At 47.3% G+C, this 14,570-nt stretch overlaps 2 protein-coding genes across 3 annotated transcripts; both read left to right on the forward strand.

Annotated features, from left to right (window-relative positions):
* Nucleotides 1-764: 764 nt before the first annotated feature.
* Nucleotides 765-4,657, forward strand: LOC143484543 (protocadherin-8-like). The gene is made up of 3 exons (XM_076983327.1): nt 765-3,434; nt 3,540-3,744; nt 3,867-4,657. The coding sequence occupies exons 1-3, from the start codon at nt 990-992 to the stop codon at nt 4,208-4,210; spliced, it is 2,994 nt and encodes a 997-aa protein (XP_076839442.1). The 5' UTR covers nt 765-989; the 3' UTR covers nt 4,211-4,657.
* Nucleotides 4,658-5,038: 381 nt separating this feature from the next.
* cnmd (chondromodulin) lies at nt 5,039-14,396 on the forward strand. 2 transcript variants are annotated; one of them, XM_076982902.1, is made up of 8 exons: nt 5,039-5,075; nt 5,700-5,898; nt 6,139-6,279; nt 7,152-7,292; nt 7,636-7,749; nt 10,760-10,913; nt 11,837-11,931; nt 13,468-14,396. In XM_076982902.1, the coding sequence occupies exons 2-8, from the start codon at nt 5,827-5,829 to the stop codon at nt 13,687-13,689; spliced, it is 939 nt and encodes a 312-aa protein (XP_076839017.1). In that variant the 5' UTR covers nt 5,039-5,075; nt 5,700-5,826; the 3' UTR covers nt 13,690-14,396. The 2 variants fall into 2 exon arrangements, with proteins under 2 accessions (XP_076839017.1, XP_076839016.1); XM_076982901.1 differs by lacking the exon at nt 5,039-5,075 and having other exon boundaries at nt 5,576-5,898.
* The last annotated feature ends 174 nt before the right edge of the window (nt 14,397-14,570 follow it).

Genomic DNA, 14,570 nt, shown 5'->3' on the forward strand with positions numbered 1-14,570 from the left:
CAATGGGATACCCCACTACGCTATTATATCCACAGTACTAACGAGGGCTTCATAAGCCTTTGATATAATCTGACTATAGAAATCCGTCTAAATCTCCCGCCGCTTGAAATAAATCCTATTTGAAACGGGTTTTCTTCACCTGGTACAGCAGGCGAGCCCACAGGAGGCAGAAGCTGCAGAGACAGTGACACGCATGTTAAACGAGCAAAAGTACAAAGATTTGGGTCGCAAATTGCGGTTCGGCTCACACGACATCTCGTGAGCTAAAGAATTTAAGGGGAATAATCTTTTTTTCGGAGGAGATCTCGAGGTCGATAAATATTGAATGAATAGCTGAATGAAATGCTGCCACAACTGGAATTACAGAGCGTTTGCACAGAAAGAAGCGAGAGAAACGGAGACCTGAAATCGAGTCGCGAAAATCCATATCCGCACACGGGAATCAGGCGCGCGCCACAACTGTTTACTGGAAAAATGCACTTTAAAAATTACAGCATATATTTTCGTCACTTATAGTAGGACTCCGTTCGTGGACTATGAATATGTGTTGGTTCTTCTTCAGAAAAGCTCTCTTGCTTCGAATAAAACGTCTTTGAAAAGCATATATCCTGTGAGAAATAGAAAAAAGTATAGTAAATCATGCAATGCACTTTTTGTGCCAAGTTATTTGCTCTTTATGGAATCTCTATATAGGCTTAGATGTCTTTTAAAAGTCCCATTTTTCTATTCAAAGCAGGGATTGGTCACACTTGATCTCATTTGCATGAGGCTGTCTATAAACCGCCCCACCACTGCAGTTTTCTCGAGTTGCGTTGAAAGCTCGAGGACGCAGGCAAAGCAGCGCGCACGCAGAAGAGGGACTTTTTTCCTCGTTGAGTTCAGTGAACCTGATGTGACGAATAGACAACGGATATTATAATTTGACAGGTGTTTTATTTTTTTTGTTTTGTTTAGTATATTTCACTCAAGTGGTGTGACACTGGTTAGTTATGATGGGAAGGAATCAAGGCGGTATAATTTGGTTTCACCGGTGGTTGCTCGTTTTTACCTTTCTGTCCCTGTCTCTCCGGACAGTTCTAGCCGCGGGAAGGACCATGAAATATGAGACATACGAAGAGGATGCTCCAGCCACCGTAATCGGAAACCTGGCCAAGGACATGTCCTTAAATCCTTCTCTGGGCACTAAGACTAATTTCAGGATGATGAAACAGTTTAACGCTTCTTTTGTTAGACTGAGAGAAAGCGACGGACAGCTCACCATCGGGGAAAGAATCGATAGGGAGAAAATTTGCAAGCATGTTTCTCAGTGTCTCATTGCATTTGATGTTGTGAGTTTCTCCAAAGAACAATTCAAACTGATACACGTTGAAGTAGAGGTGAAAGACATCAATGACAATTCCCCCGAGTTTCCAAGAATGGAATCTACACTGGAGATTTCTGAGAACACAGCGCTGGGTACCAGAATACCTCTAGACGTGGCAGTGGACGAAGACGTGGGCACGAACTACATTCAAAGCTACCAAATCTCAGTCAACAGCCACTTTACCATTGATGTGTTGAACAGAGCGGATGGGGTTAAATATGCGGAGTTGGTACTAATGAAGGAACTGGACAGGGAGACACAGGCATCCTACGTTCTCGAACTCGTCGCAACCGACGGAGGAAACCCGCCCCGGTCCGGCAGCACGAAGATTAATGTCAAGGTGAAAGACTACAATGACAACAGCCCTGTTTTCGACCAGAACAATTTCTCCGTTGAAATACCCGAGGACGCGCCGGTGGGATTTCTGCTGTTGGACTTAAACGCGGTTGATCCGGACGAGGGTTTGAACGGGGAAGTTGTATATGGGTTCGGAAATCAAGTGTCGTCCGAGATTCGCCAACTTTTCAAAGTGGATCGAAAATCCGGTCGGCTGACACTGGAAAGTCAGATTGATTTTGAAAGCAAGACGACATACGAATTTGATGTCCAAGCGTCAGACTTGGGTCCAAACCCAAGTCCACCCACAATATGTAAAATTGTTGTTCAAGTACAGGACGTTAACGACAACGCGCCAGAAATCACAGTTACCCCAATGACCTCCCTCACCGCGGGAATCGCGCACATCACAGAAGCGGCCGCTAAGGACAGTTTTGTAGCGCTGATCAGCACCGCGGACAGGGACTCTGGCGTGAACGGGCAGGTGCACTGCACCTTGTACGGTCACGACCATTTTAAACTCCAACAAGCTTACGAAGACAGCTATATGATTGTAACCACAGCACCCCTCGACAGAGAAAAAATCCCAGAGTATAACCTCACCGTGGTAGCTGAAGACCTTGGGTCTCCCCCTTTCAGAACAATTACACAGTACACCATTAGGCTGAGCGATGAAAACGACAACGCCCCGGTATTTAGCAAACCTATTTATGAAGTTTCAATTGTGGAGAATAACGCACCAGGTGCTTATATCGCCACAGTGGTGGCCAGAGACCAAGACCTGGGTCAAAACAGCAAAGTCAGCTATAAACTCGCAGACACCTACGTTATGGGCTCGCCGGCATCAACATACGTGTCTCTAGACCCCGCCACCGGTTCGATTTATGCTCTTCGGAGTTTCAATTACGAAGTTCTAAAACAACTGGAGCTGCGAATTCAAGCCAGCGACGGAGGGTCACCGCAACTCCACGGTAGCGCAGCGATCAATCTGAAGATAGTTGATCAGAATGACAACGCTCCCTCCATAACGCAACCTGTGCTCAGTAATGAGACTGCAGACGTTCTCGTGCCAAAATATGCTGTCTCAGGTTATGTTATAACCCAGATCAGCGCGCGGGATGCTGACGACGGCGTCAATGCAGAACTGTCCTACAAAATCTCCACCGGAGATGCCTCCGTGTTCTCCATCAACAGGGCCACCGGTGAGATCTTCCTCAACCGCGAGCTAAACTATGAAGTCGACGAAAGCTTGAAAGTCACAGTGACCGTGAGTGACAACGGGAGACCGTCGCTAACTTCAACAGCAACGATCCGCTTCACCATCATCGCAGGAGCTCCCCCAAGTGACCGCAACGTGTTCCGACACGGCGACGACGACGAACCCCACGAGTGGGACCTGTCCATCGTCGTGATTGTCGTTTTGGCGGGAAGCTGCACGCTACTGCTGTTGGCCATTATCGTAATAGCGACGACCTGCAACAAACGGAAGGTGAATAAACGTCGCGACAGCTTTCATCCCGACAAGGAAGACGGTGTAAGTCTGGAAATAGGAAACAACAGCAACCCACTGATACCGGTTCACAGCGCCGGGGTGTTCGACGTCCACCCGTACTCTAACGAGCCCGGTTTCGCCGGATCCGTGCAGGCGGGTAGCGACGCGTGCTGCGGTGTCGAGGACGGCACTGAAACGTGCGCGTACGAATCAGAAAACAAAAGTCGCGGCGCCCAACTGGAGGTAAGTTACAGTGATGCTTTGTGTGAGTTTGAAACGCATGACAGTGCTGTACAGGCTGGTCATGTTGTATGGTGACTGATGTGTCCTGTATTTTAATTCACATAGGGATACTCGACCCTGCCTGGGTACGGCAAAGAAGCTGTCAGACCCATTACCATATGGAAAGGCAATTCATACACTACCATTTCGGCACGAGATCCTCAGTTCAGTGGCAAGGACAGCGGAAAGGGGGACAGCGACTTCAACGACAGCGATTCAGACATAAGCGGGGACGGCGTCAAAAAAGATGGACAGAACAACCCTCAAAACGGTAAGACGCGCTGCTGACCGGTGCATACAGGCAAATGCAGCGATTGCTTACCACGACGAAAACAGTTAGAACCTTCTAACACCCCCCCCCCCCCTTTTTTTTCATCGTTTATGCTTTTTCAGGTCTGTGGGCATGCACGAGCGAGTGCAAGATCCTTGGCCATTCTGACCGCTGCTGGAGTCCAACCGCCGGCAGGGCGAACAGCAACTCTGCGCACGGACAGCACCTGTCCTCTTTCGCCAAGACTGGGTCACTTCCCAGAGACACTCTCAGACGGGAGAACTATTACCAGGCCCACATCCCCAAAACGATGGGCCTGCAGAGCGTCTACGAGAAGGTGCAGCACAGGGAATACGACTACGTCTTGGTGCCCCCACCTCAGCCCACGCGCGCGCGGGAAATAAATGACGTCACAATCCCAGTGTATTCGCCCACAACGACGCGCGCGCCCTCGAACGAAGTATAAGGGCCAACCAGGGAGCGCCAAATAATAAGACTGCACACTTAAAATACCACTCATTACAGCAATCGTTGCGTCCAGACAAAATGTACAAAAATCAATATCATTTGTGTATTCAATAATCTCTTTCAGTCAGTGTTAGTCTTACGACGGTTTTAAGCAATCAGATGATCTTATTGGAAATTATATGTATATTATGCAAGTGTTTTGTAAATACAGAGTCTATTTTTATATTATTATTCTTAAGTAAAACAAAGATATTTGAGATGATATACTTTATTTTAAAGCATGTTCATTATTTAAAAAGAACCTACAATTTTCAGGTCGCAAACCATATCAATTTGATAAACGTGTAAACATTTACCCTGAATGCAAGATGTAACTTTTTTTGATCGATTTCTTTCATCATGCTATACAAAAGAATAAACATTGAAAATCTTTGTTTTTGCGTATCACTACTAATTTATAAAGTCGTATTCTGGGACAGAGGATGGCGCTGTTTGCAAGATTTGAAGCTAAGTAAACGTCAAGGTATGCAGGAGCTTAAATAAGGACTTGTTCCATTTCCACTGGTGTACTGCAACTTTCAGCTAAAGACACAGATATATCGGTAGTTTGGAACGTTAGAAACGAATTTCCACTTCTGCTTTGACATATTTATACATCACTCAAATACGTGCACATAACCTGTTATTTTCTCCCTTTAGAACTGCCACCACTCACTTAAAAAACAACAAATAAAAAATGAATAAAACCCGCAGAAACAAAAGCCCACCCGTTTGTATCGTATAATTACGCGCACCTGCACCTCTGCTCTGCCCACGTGGTGCAATAACACGTCACCCACGCGGTGAACACGCAGCTCAAATCAGTGGGTGCAGCATTTTTTGGCTTCATTTACTTTCACACACACTATCTCGCTCATTGCCTCGTGTCACCAGAAAGAGTAATATAGATTTAAGCCACACTATCGTTGCACGGCAAGGCAATAAATGAAATTTAGAGCCTCGGTTGACCTTGGACGTCTGTCTGTACAACCTCGAAAGCTATGTTTGTCATTCCACGTTTTAATGCACTGTGCAGCTGCTTAAACATTACGCTTGACGCGAAACTCTCGCCTAGACGTGATTATTTTTGAAGGGGCTTCAAACGGAGCTGATTTTATTCGGCCAACGCGTGCAGTATGTGCGTGCATAATAGATGCACTCGGTTCAAGGAAGATCTTGTTCCGCTCGTGCGGCGCAATATACCGTGAAGGCAATCCGTGCGCGACCATATAAATAAATCCACTGTAAAGCAGTTATTTATATAATTTATATGCAGTCTGGTAGCACGCACACACAAAACCAGGCATCATGCCGATTGATATCCAGGATATCCCGAGGTCACTGTTTACTAAGGCAACTGTTGCGGCATTTTCACTCAGACATACAAACCCATTATTTATGAACCCCCTTGTTCAAAGTCATCCATTTTCCCCCATGTATACGCAAAGGTAATGTTACACCCTCGCGCACGGGTGGTTCCCTTACGTCACGGTGCTGCCCCAGACCCCCACACAACTTTCTTCACCCTCCCTGTCTTGGACAAGTGGATAGTGGAACAGAAGTCAGTCTCCAGCCATGGATGCCACTTCTGAGAAAATACCTATTGCCACGGCGGGACCAGATGACTTGCAGCACCTTATGCCCCCCGTAAGTAATTTATAAATTTGCAAATACAAAAAAGCACAAAAACGTCTTTCTAGAAGCTTGTAGGCATTAACCAGTTATACAGAATGGAATCCTAAGTAAAGGACTTCTTGTCTGACAGGTGACACTATGTAGTTCGGTCAGAAACAATTTCTCCTTCGTTAATACACAATCTAACACATCGTTGTGCATCAAGTGTGAGGTCTGACATTGTATTTTGTTCAACAATGCACATCTGGACAGGCGTACACGGCCGTTACCGTGAAGCCCTCGAGCTCTGGACGGTTACTGAAGATTGGCGTGGCTGCGCTCACGGTGGGAGCCGCGCTGCTGCTATTCGGAGCGATCGGCGCCTTCTACTTCTGGAATGTCAGTGATAAGCATGTAAGTTATACCTTCTTTCGCATACACATTCCCACTGACAGGGTTCTCAAACCACCGAAGTGTGTGTATATATTCAAATATTACAAGTAGCATGTTCTTTGTGAGGAATTTGTGAACGTAGCCTTCGGTCCACCTTTCCAGTGGTCTACCTGAAGCCCAAGGGTCGAGTGGTGTGTAGCCAGGAGGGTAACGCTTTTGCATGTCGTACCGGTGTCTGTGAAAGATAGTTTTGTCTAAGCATTTTTCTCCTTTTTCTGCCAAAAAGAATTGACAAGGTTTATGTATTAAATTAGTTATTTTTTATTATTAAACATTTAGGTATGTAGGCTTTAACTACACTAAGGAACCCATTTGAGTTATTTTTAGGAAGTTTTCATTCATATTTGGTGGATTCTACTATATATAATCCAAGCAAATTATGGGTAATGGTTTAAATTACTTTTGAAACACATGTCTCATTTCTTGAGATAAATAATATTAGCATCCTCCATTTAAATAACAAACAGGCCACCTTTCAGTCAGGATATATGGGCAGGGCTTCATTCAGAACCACCAATATACCCCCCCACCCCCGCAAAATAGCACCATAAAACCAATTCAAAGAAAATGGATTTATTCATATTTCTAGTCTTCACACATATACTCTTTACCTTGTTCAAATGTGCTTATCAAAAAAATGTATCACGGAGCAGCAGAGTCGGTCCAGTATATATCAGACCCCCAATTACCAACAGAAAATGAGATGAAATGGAAGTTTACATCATAGCTGGGTCAACAGACCCAACTAAAGACCATGCTATGCATGTCTGGTCATCCCCGGTCTACAGTGCTGATTGGCTGTGTGACGCTGACGCCTCTTGGGCCCCCTACAGGTGTACAATGTCCACTACAGCATGAGCATCAATGGCAAAGTGGAAGAGGGCTCCATGGAGATTGACTCGCTGAACAACTTGGAGAGATTCCGAACAGGAAGTGGCAGTGACGAGGCCGTGGAGGTCCACGATTTTCAGATCGTAAGCGTGTCTCACTCTCACCTTATTCACACCATGTGTTCAGTCCCAGTCTAGGCTGAAATACGGCTACCCAATGTAGTTACTGTTGTATCCACATTGAAGGAATCGAGGTGTATTTGTATAATGAACACACATGCACCTGACTCGTCATCGCAGAATTCCTAACAATATGAACAGGATGAGGTAACTACCAACTGCCAGACTGTTATACATATTTAAAAAGGGAAAAAAATTCAGGTAATGGGGCATATGGTTGCATGCATTACATGTTTGAAGCTGAAATGTATGGAGTGTCCGTCACACACAGGGTATTACTGATGTATGGAGTGTCCGTCACACACAGGGTATTACCGGCATCCGCTTTGCTGGAGGTGAGAAATGCTACATCAAGACGCAGGCCAAAGGTCACCTTCCGAACGTGGACGCTCTAAATAAGGAGTCGCTGACCTTTGACCTGGTGAGTTGAGCTGCCACATTTCACACAACTGTGCAGGTTTGGCCATGTGTATCTCTCCCCCTCACTAAACTCCCATGTGTATCTCTCCCCCTCACTAAACCCCCATGTGTATCTCCCTCTCACTAAACTCCCATGTGTATCTCTCCCCCTCACTAAACCCCCATGTGTATCTCTCCCTCTCACTAAACCCCCATGTGTATCTCTCCCTCTCACTAAACCCCCATGTGTATCTCTCCCTCTCACTAAACCCCCATGTGTATCTCTCCCTCTCACTAAACCCCCATGTGTATCTCCCTCTCACTAAACCCCCATGTGTATCTCTCCCTCACTAAACCCCCATGTGTATCTCCCTCTCACTAAACCCCCATGTGTATCTCCCTCTCACTAAACCCCCATGTGTATCTCCCCCTCACTAAACCCCCATGTGTATCTCCCCCTCACTAAACCCCCATGTGTATCTCCCCCTCACTAAACCCCCATGTGTATCTCCCTCTCACTAAACCCCCATGTGTATCTCTCTCTCACTAAACCCCCATGTGTATCTCTCTCTCACTAAACCCCCATGTGTATCTCTCCCTCACTAAACCCCCATGTGTATCTCCCTCTCACTAAACCCCCATGTGTATCTCTCCCTCACTAAACCCCCATGTGTATCTCTCTCTCACTAAACCCCCATGTGTATCTCTGCCTCACTAAACCCCCATGTGTATCTCTGCCTCACTAAACCCCCATGTGTATCTCCCTCTCACTAAACCCCCATGTGTATCTCTCTCTCACTAAACCCCCATGTGTATTTCTCCCTCTCACTAAACCCCCATGTGTATCTCCCTCTCACTAAACCCCCATGTGTATCTCTGGCCTCACTAAACCCCCATGTGTATCTCCCTCTCACTAAACCCCCATGTGTATCTCTCTCTCACTAAACCCCCATGTGTATTTCTCCCTCTCACTAAACCCCCATGTGTATCTCCCTCTCACTAAACCCCCATGTGTATCTCTGCCTCACTAAACCCCCATGTGTATCTCCCTCTCACTAAACCCCCATGTGTATCTCTCTCTCACTAAACCCCCATGTGTATTTCTCCCTCTCACTAAACCCCCATGTGTATCTCCCTCTCACTAAACCCCCATGTGTATCTTACTCACTAAACCCCCATGTGTATCTCCCTCTCACTAAACCCCCATGTGTATCTTACTCACTAAACCCCCATGTGTATCTTACTCACTAAACCCCCATGTGTATCTCCCTCTCACTAAACCTCCATGTGTATCTCCCTCTCACTAAACCCCCATGTGTATCTTACTCACTAAACCCCCATGTGTATCTTACTCACTAAACCCCCATGTGTATCTCCCCCTCACTAAACCCCCATGTGTATCTCTCCCTCACTAAACCCCATGTGTATCTCTCCCCTCACTAAACCCCCATGTGTATCTCCCTCTCACTAAACCCCCATGTGTATCTTACTCACTAAACCCCCATGTGTATCTTACTCACTAAACCCCCATGTGTATCTTACTCACTAAACCCCCATGTGTATCTCCCCCTCACTAAACCCCCATGTGTATCTCTCCCTCACTAAACCCCATGTGTATCTCTCCCCTCACTAAACCCCCATGTGTATCTTACTCACTAAACCCCCATGTGTATCTCCCCCTCACTAAACCCCCATGTGTATCTTACTCACTAAACCCCCATGTGTATCTCCCCCTCACTAAACCCCCATGTGTATCTTACTCACTAAACCCCCATGTGTATCTTACTCACTAAACCCCCATGTGTATCTTACTCACTAAACCCCCATGTGTATCTTACTCACTAAACCCCCATGTGTATCTCCCCCTCACTAAACCCCCTGCTCTCCAAACGATCAGTTGGAAGGACTCTCCAGAAGATCCTAAGAGTGGGTCCAAGCCCTAGTCCTGCCACCACCAAAGTGCTGGTGGTTTTGCTTAGATTGGTGAACGAGTACTTTCGCTTCACTAATTGATTAATATGCCATATGTCTTTGCTATGAGAATCATCTAATCTGAGCAGTTTGAAAAGACTTGCAACCCACCCCTAAAAACCCCTGACTGCACCTCTAACAGGTTTGGATCTCCAAGCCTCTGAACTCCATGGTGCTTCATCCATCTCCCTCTTCTGGGTGAAGAAGACAAGAGGACAAATTGAAATGATTGAATGTGCACACGGGTATAGCTTCTGGCACCGGATACCGGAGGATTCACAGTTAGCGATTGTGCCTGAGGCTCCTCCATCCGGTTTAGCGTGCGGGCAAGTCCACAGCTCAGGAGACCCCTACAACACACTCACTGCTTTATCTTTTTTTTGTTTTTGGGAGCCCTGCCAAGACCAATCTCCAAATGAGAGTGCTGATGGCCCCTCCCCCAACAGCTGCACCATTCATTGGTTTTTGCGTCGCGACGTTTATAGACGACTGTCATAAAGGCCGTGACAGTGAAGTTGCTCGTCGTCGAGCGAATTTCTCTCGAGCGCGGATCCATTTTTAAACAATTTAATGCAAATGGCCACTTGAATATTCATGTAGGGTGGGTGTGTGTGCGTGCACGTCTGTGTTGTTTTTTTTTTTTTTATACAATGTCGTCAGTGCGTGCTGGGCTGCAAAGATAAGGTGGTCCTGTCAACAGCAGTGCCTCGCAGCATTTTAAAGCGCCGTACGTGTGTGGGGGCTGCGAGTACAAAATGGATGAGAGAAGCTCATTGAGAGCAGCTAACAGTGTTTTTATAGTGGCACTTAGAACATCCATTTTAGACTTGGGAGACCACAGGGGAAAATTACATTGCAAACAGTACTGAGAAGATCAATCTAAACGGCCTTTTACAAATCACTGCTTACTGGGTGAAGAGTAAAATCGGAGCGTGACGATCCTTTCTTAGATAAGCGTATGCTACTTTAATGTGTTGGTTTCATATGTACTGTCTTTGCAGGAGAATAAATTGGGGGGGGGATAGACACAATTAATCAAATGTATATTTGGTCACTCTCAGGAGGATGAGATCATGCCTGCCAAGTTCGAGGAGGAGTCGCTTATCTGGGTCACAGCTGATCAGCCACTCAAGGACAACAGCTTCCTCAGCACTAAAATCCTGGACCTGTGCGGAGACCTGCCCATCTTCTGGCTCCGCCCCACCTACCCCAACGGTAGGACGGCCCAGCGAGGGTGTGGCCCTGCTGCTCACCCCTCTGTCCTCACAGCTCTTTCCTTTATTGGGGGGGGGGCACAAGCAGGCCTTTGACCCATAAGAAGTGGGCAGTCTAGATCAGCCGGACTACTAGGCCATGGACGTCTCATTGCACGTTTGCCCCCGCAGTTACGCCAGCGAAGACCTTCGCTGACAAAGTCACGCAGAAGCATTACCGTAAATGTTTAATGGGCAGTCTAGTCACGAGCTCATAACGAACATTAGACATCGGTGCCATTTCATTGGTCTGCATCATATGCAATTGAGCTGAGGCCATTAGGCATGTAAAGGATAATTGCTCGAAAACAGCCCAGCTGAAAGTCCTCTGAATAATAAATAAATAAATGAAAGAGCGCTCGCTGCAAGGCCGTGAAGAAAAGGATGTGGGGTTTGAATCCAAATAGCTCTCACATATCTGAACAGAGAGAGAAAGAGGAAGCGTTGTGCAGCCTACAACAGATGACAATATAAACACGTATTATGTGTTTAAAAAGAAATGTGTTCATTCGTTCATAATGCTTAGCAGTCCTAGGTGTTCAGCAGAGAAGCTCCTCATGGAATCGGTCTGGTCCGGTCTGGTCCCTCAGAGTAACAAAATTGGTGTCCCCTTGTTTTTTCAAAGTCATGATGTGTTACAGCAACTATAGGGCACTGTGTATTCTTTTAGAAGGTAATAGACCATCATACTCTTTGATCTGAAATGGCACTGACGAACTGAAATAAGGCCTTCCAACCACTAGCCAGGCTCACGGGTGCCGTTGTCCCAGGATGCCAAAGGTTTAGGACATGAAACATCCAAAATGTTAATCAGCGGCTGTAGTGGCTGTAGTTTGGTTAGTTTGAGGACTCCTCCCCATGAATCCTGTCACCTCTGCACCACAGGCGGGCAGAAGAAGAGATCGGCGCCGCGGGCCAGACGCCAGGCTCAGGAGGGCGAGGAAGAGGAGCCTCCGTTCAACCCGGAGAACCCGTACCACGTGAGCACGGCACCCGCTTCTCTGAGTCAGAGCTGTTGCCCACGGCAACACCTAGCTAGTTTATCCGCATCGCGCGGGGTTCTTTGTACAGATGGTGAAGGGGGGGGGGGGTGAAGAGGCATGGGAGCGAGGGCAGAGGGAAAAAAAAAAAAACGAATCAAACTTCCATAAGTCACATGGGATTTAAATAAACGCCGCGCCGTGATTGGCAGTTGTAACGTTGGTGGTGGCTGTACTGCCTGCAGCCATACTTAACATGGCGGTAATGCAGCGCAATTTCAATAAAACGCGAATTTCCGTTTGGAGTAACTGTCCGTCGCAATCACGATCACGCCGTCCCCCAAGGCCTGATTGCGAAGCGGCGGTACATCAGGGCTGTCGATTCAGAACCCGACATCGGAGGCCAGCTCTCCAGTCGATATCTGTCTACGTCAGCCGTACGCCATCAAACGCCATCTTTGGCAGGTAGCCTGTGCTCTTCCTCCGTTTGTTCTTTAAGGCTGCAGAGAGCTTTGATCTCGGGCATCAGCAAACCCGGCAGCCACTTAAAGATGGATGCACTGTGTTTCGCTCGCCCTGCACCCTTATTCCTGGACCCCCCCCCCCTCCCCATACCAGGTTTGGGTAACAGTTGACACTGCCACTGTTACAGAACCAGTACCGGTACCGTAACAAAGCCCCACTTGCCCCTGCTTTCGGGCTGTATGCATTCACACTCTTCTGAGCAGACAGTACATTTTCCTCGCGTCACTCAGCGTGTTGCTCTGTGACAATGCCGCTGTGACATGTACCGTTATCCAGACTTGAACGAACCCGTTAACCTCCGTCGGACTTTTGCGCTCGGGCTGAACCACTTTGCGTTTGGTGCTGGCGCCCGCCCCCGCAGCCAGCGTGTCGCTCTGGGGAAACGGGACAGCTGTGCGGTCTAAAGCACACGGGCCGGCTGCCCGAGCGGAGGCAGATGCTGAGGTCAGAGGAGGAGGCGGTGCTGGTCACCCAGCGTCTGGGCCCTCAGCAGCCCTCCACCCAGCCACTCGTCTATTGTGTTAGCGTAGGCCCTCCTGCCCCCCCACCTCCCCCAGCTCAGCCATCCACACGCTCAGTCTCCCCGTCTAATCCCCCCCACCACCACCACCACCGCCTTCTGATACAGAAAACTGAAAGAGAAAGAAAAACTGGGGCACATGCATATTTACTTCAGTACAACTGAAAAAAAACCAAGGCGCAGAATATCTGAACTCGTGCAATTGCGGAAGTTCGCTAACAGTCTACATGGGAGAACTTTAGATTTAGCATCTGACTGCTGCATGATGCGTGCTTCAACACACTAAGCGTCACTTAAAGCAGTATGGACACAGTTGTTGTTTAGCTACACTTGTACCGAGTCAGAGGTGTCCTGCGGTCCTGCAGCCTGTGCTGGACAGATGCACTGGATCTTCAGAACTGCATCTGAAGCCTTCATTAAAGCATTTCATTCTCCTTCCTTTATTAACCACCACCCCCCCCCCCCCCCCCCTCACTTTGACTTGCCTCCAGCGTGCTGAGGGCGAGGAGGGCACCATGACCTTCGACCCCATGCTGGACCACAACGGCGTGTGCTGTGCGGAGTGTCGCCGGAGCTACACCCAGTGTCAGCGCATCTGTGAGCCCCTGGGCGGCTACCACCCGTGGCCGTACCACTACCAGGGCTGCAGGGTGGCCTGCCGCGTGATCATGCCCTGCAGCTGGTGGGTGGCTCGGATCATGGGCCTGGTCTGAGGAGCATCACCTGCAAGGTGCCCCAGTAACCGGGGGCGATACCGGCACGGACAACACGCTCGCAGTTAAGGGCTCGTGCCAGAAATGACATTGCTACGAAGATCCCTACGCCTTACAACAGTCTGCTAAGTGCTGGCTGTTTATTCTTGTATACAGTTGCATCAGCGTTGTTGCTGAACGGAGCTAAAATGACAAGGTAGCAGAGTTAATGTGCAGTGTATAAATGTACAAGCAAACTTCTGTGGAAATATGTACTTTGGTTGTAGTTTTACAGAAAGGTTTGCTCGGTATCAAAAATATATGAACATTGTATATTAAAGATTTTCAAACGACAGCTATTATTTCCCATTAACTGAGTAGAACCGCAAATGTATAAAAATGCACACGACCCCAAAATCTTTTTTATTTTATTTTTAATGTAAATACGTGATGCTTTGCTCGCCTTCAGAAGGATCAGCAGTATGAACGCCAGCATGAGATATTTAAGATAGGTTTCCCAGTTTGAAAGCAACCCATTTCCTTGGTTATTGCTTTTGCAATATAAAAAGATATTTTGTCCTCTTTTGATGTTTGTCTTTTTTTAGAGTAGTTCTGCTGTTTTTTCAACACAAACCAAGCTTTGGCTTTGTTTTATAGCCATTGTTGTCAACAGTGAAATGAAAAAAATTAAGAGTAAGTAGCATCACTAGGTTAATAAACAAGGCTTAAGTCTTTTGCTGCTTTCATGGTGTGTTTTTTTTTACCCATAATGCAAATGGCTGAGCTCCTTTTGATGTCTGCTGGAGGAACTTTAAGCGAGGGAGAAAATGACTGTCGAGTTTAAACTGGAGCCATAAAGCTTCCCTGGTTGATCAGCTTCGGAGATGAAGCGCGTTGTGAAT

Source organism: Brachyhypopomus gauderio, chromosome 20 (genome assembly GCF_052324685.1).
Source record: "Brachyhypopomus gauderio isolate BG-103 chromosome 20, BGAUD_0.2, whole genome shotgun sequence".
Classification (NCBI taxonomy): domain Eukaryota; kingdom Metazoa; phylum Chordata; class Actinopteri; order Gymnotiformes; family Hypopomidae; genus Brachyhypopomus; species Brachyhypopomus gauderio.

What these genes read in the sequence shown, in the direction of transcription:
- LOC143484543 (XM_076983327.1), top strand. Translation starts at nt 990, where the DNA reads ATGATGGGAAGGAATCAAGGCGGTATAATTTGGTTTCACCGGTGGTTG. An exon ending in GTCGCGGCGCCCAACTGGAG is followed by an intron (nt 3,435 to 3,539) that starts GTAAGTTACAGT and finishes TAATTCACATAG; the next exon opens with GGATACTCGACCCTGCCTGG. An exon ending in ACAGAACAACCCTCAAAACG is followed by an intron (nt 3,745 to 3,866) that starts GTAAGACGCGCT and finishes ATGCTTTTTCAG; the next exon opens with GTCTGTGGGCATGCACGAGC.
- cnmd (XM_076982902.1), top strand. Translation starts at nt 5,827, where the DNA reads ATGGATGCCACTTCTGAGAAAATACCTATTGCCACGGCGGGACCAGAT. An exon ending in CCGCCCCACCTACCCCAACG is followed by an intron (nt 10,914 to 11,836) that starts GTAGGACGGCCC and finishes TCTGCACCACAG; the next exon opens with GCGGGCAGAAGAAGAGATCG. An exon ending in ACCCGGAGAACCCGTACCAC is followed by an intron (nt 11,932 to 13,467) that starts GTGAGCACGGCA and finishes ACTTGCCTCCAG; the next exon opens with CGTGCTGAGGGCGAGGAGGG.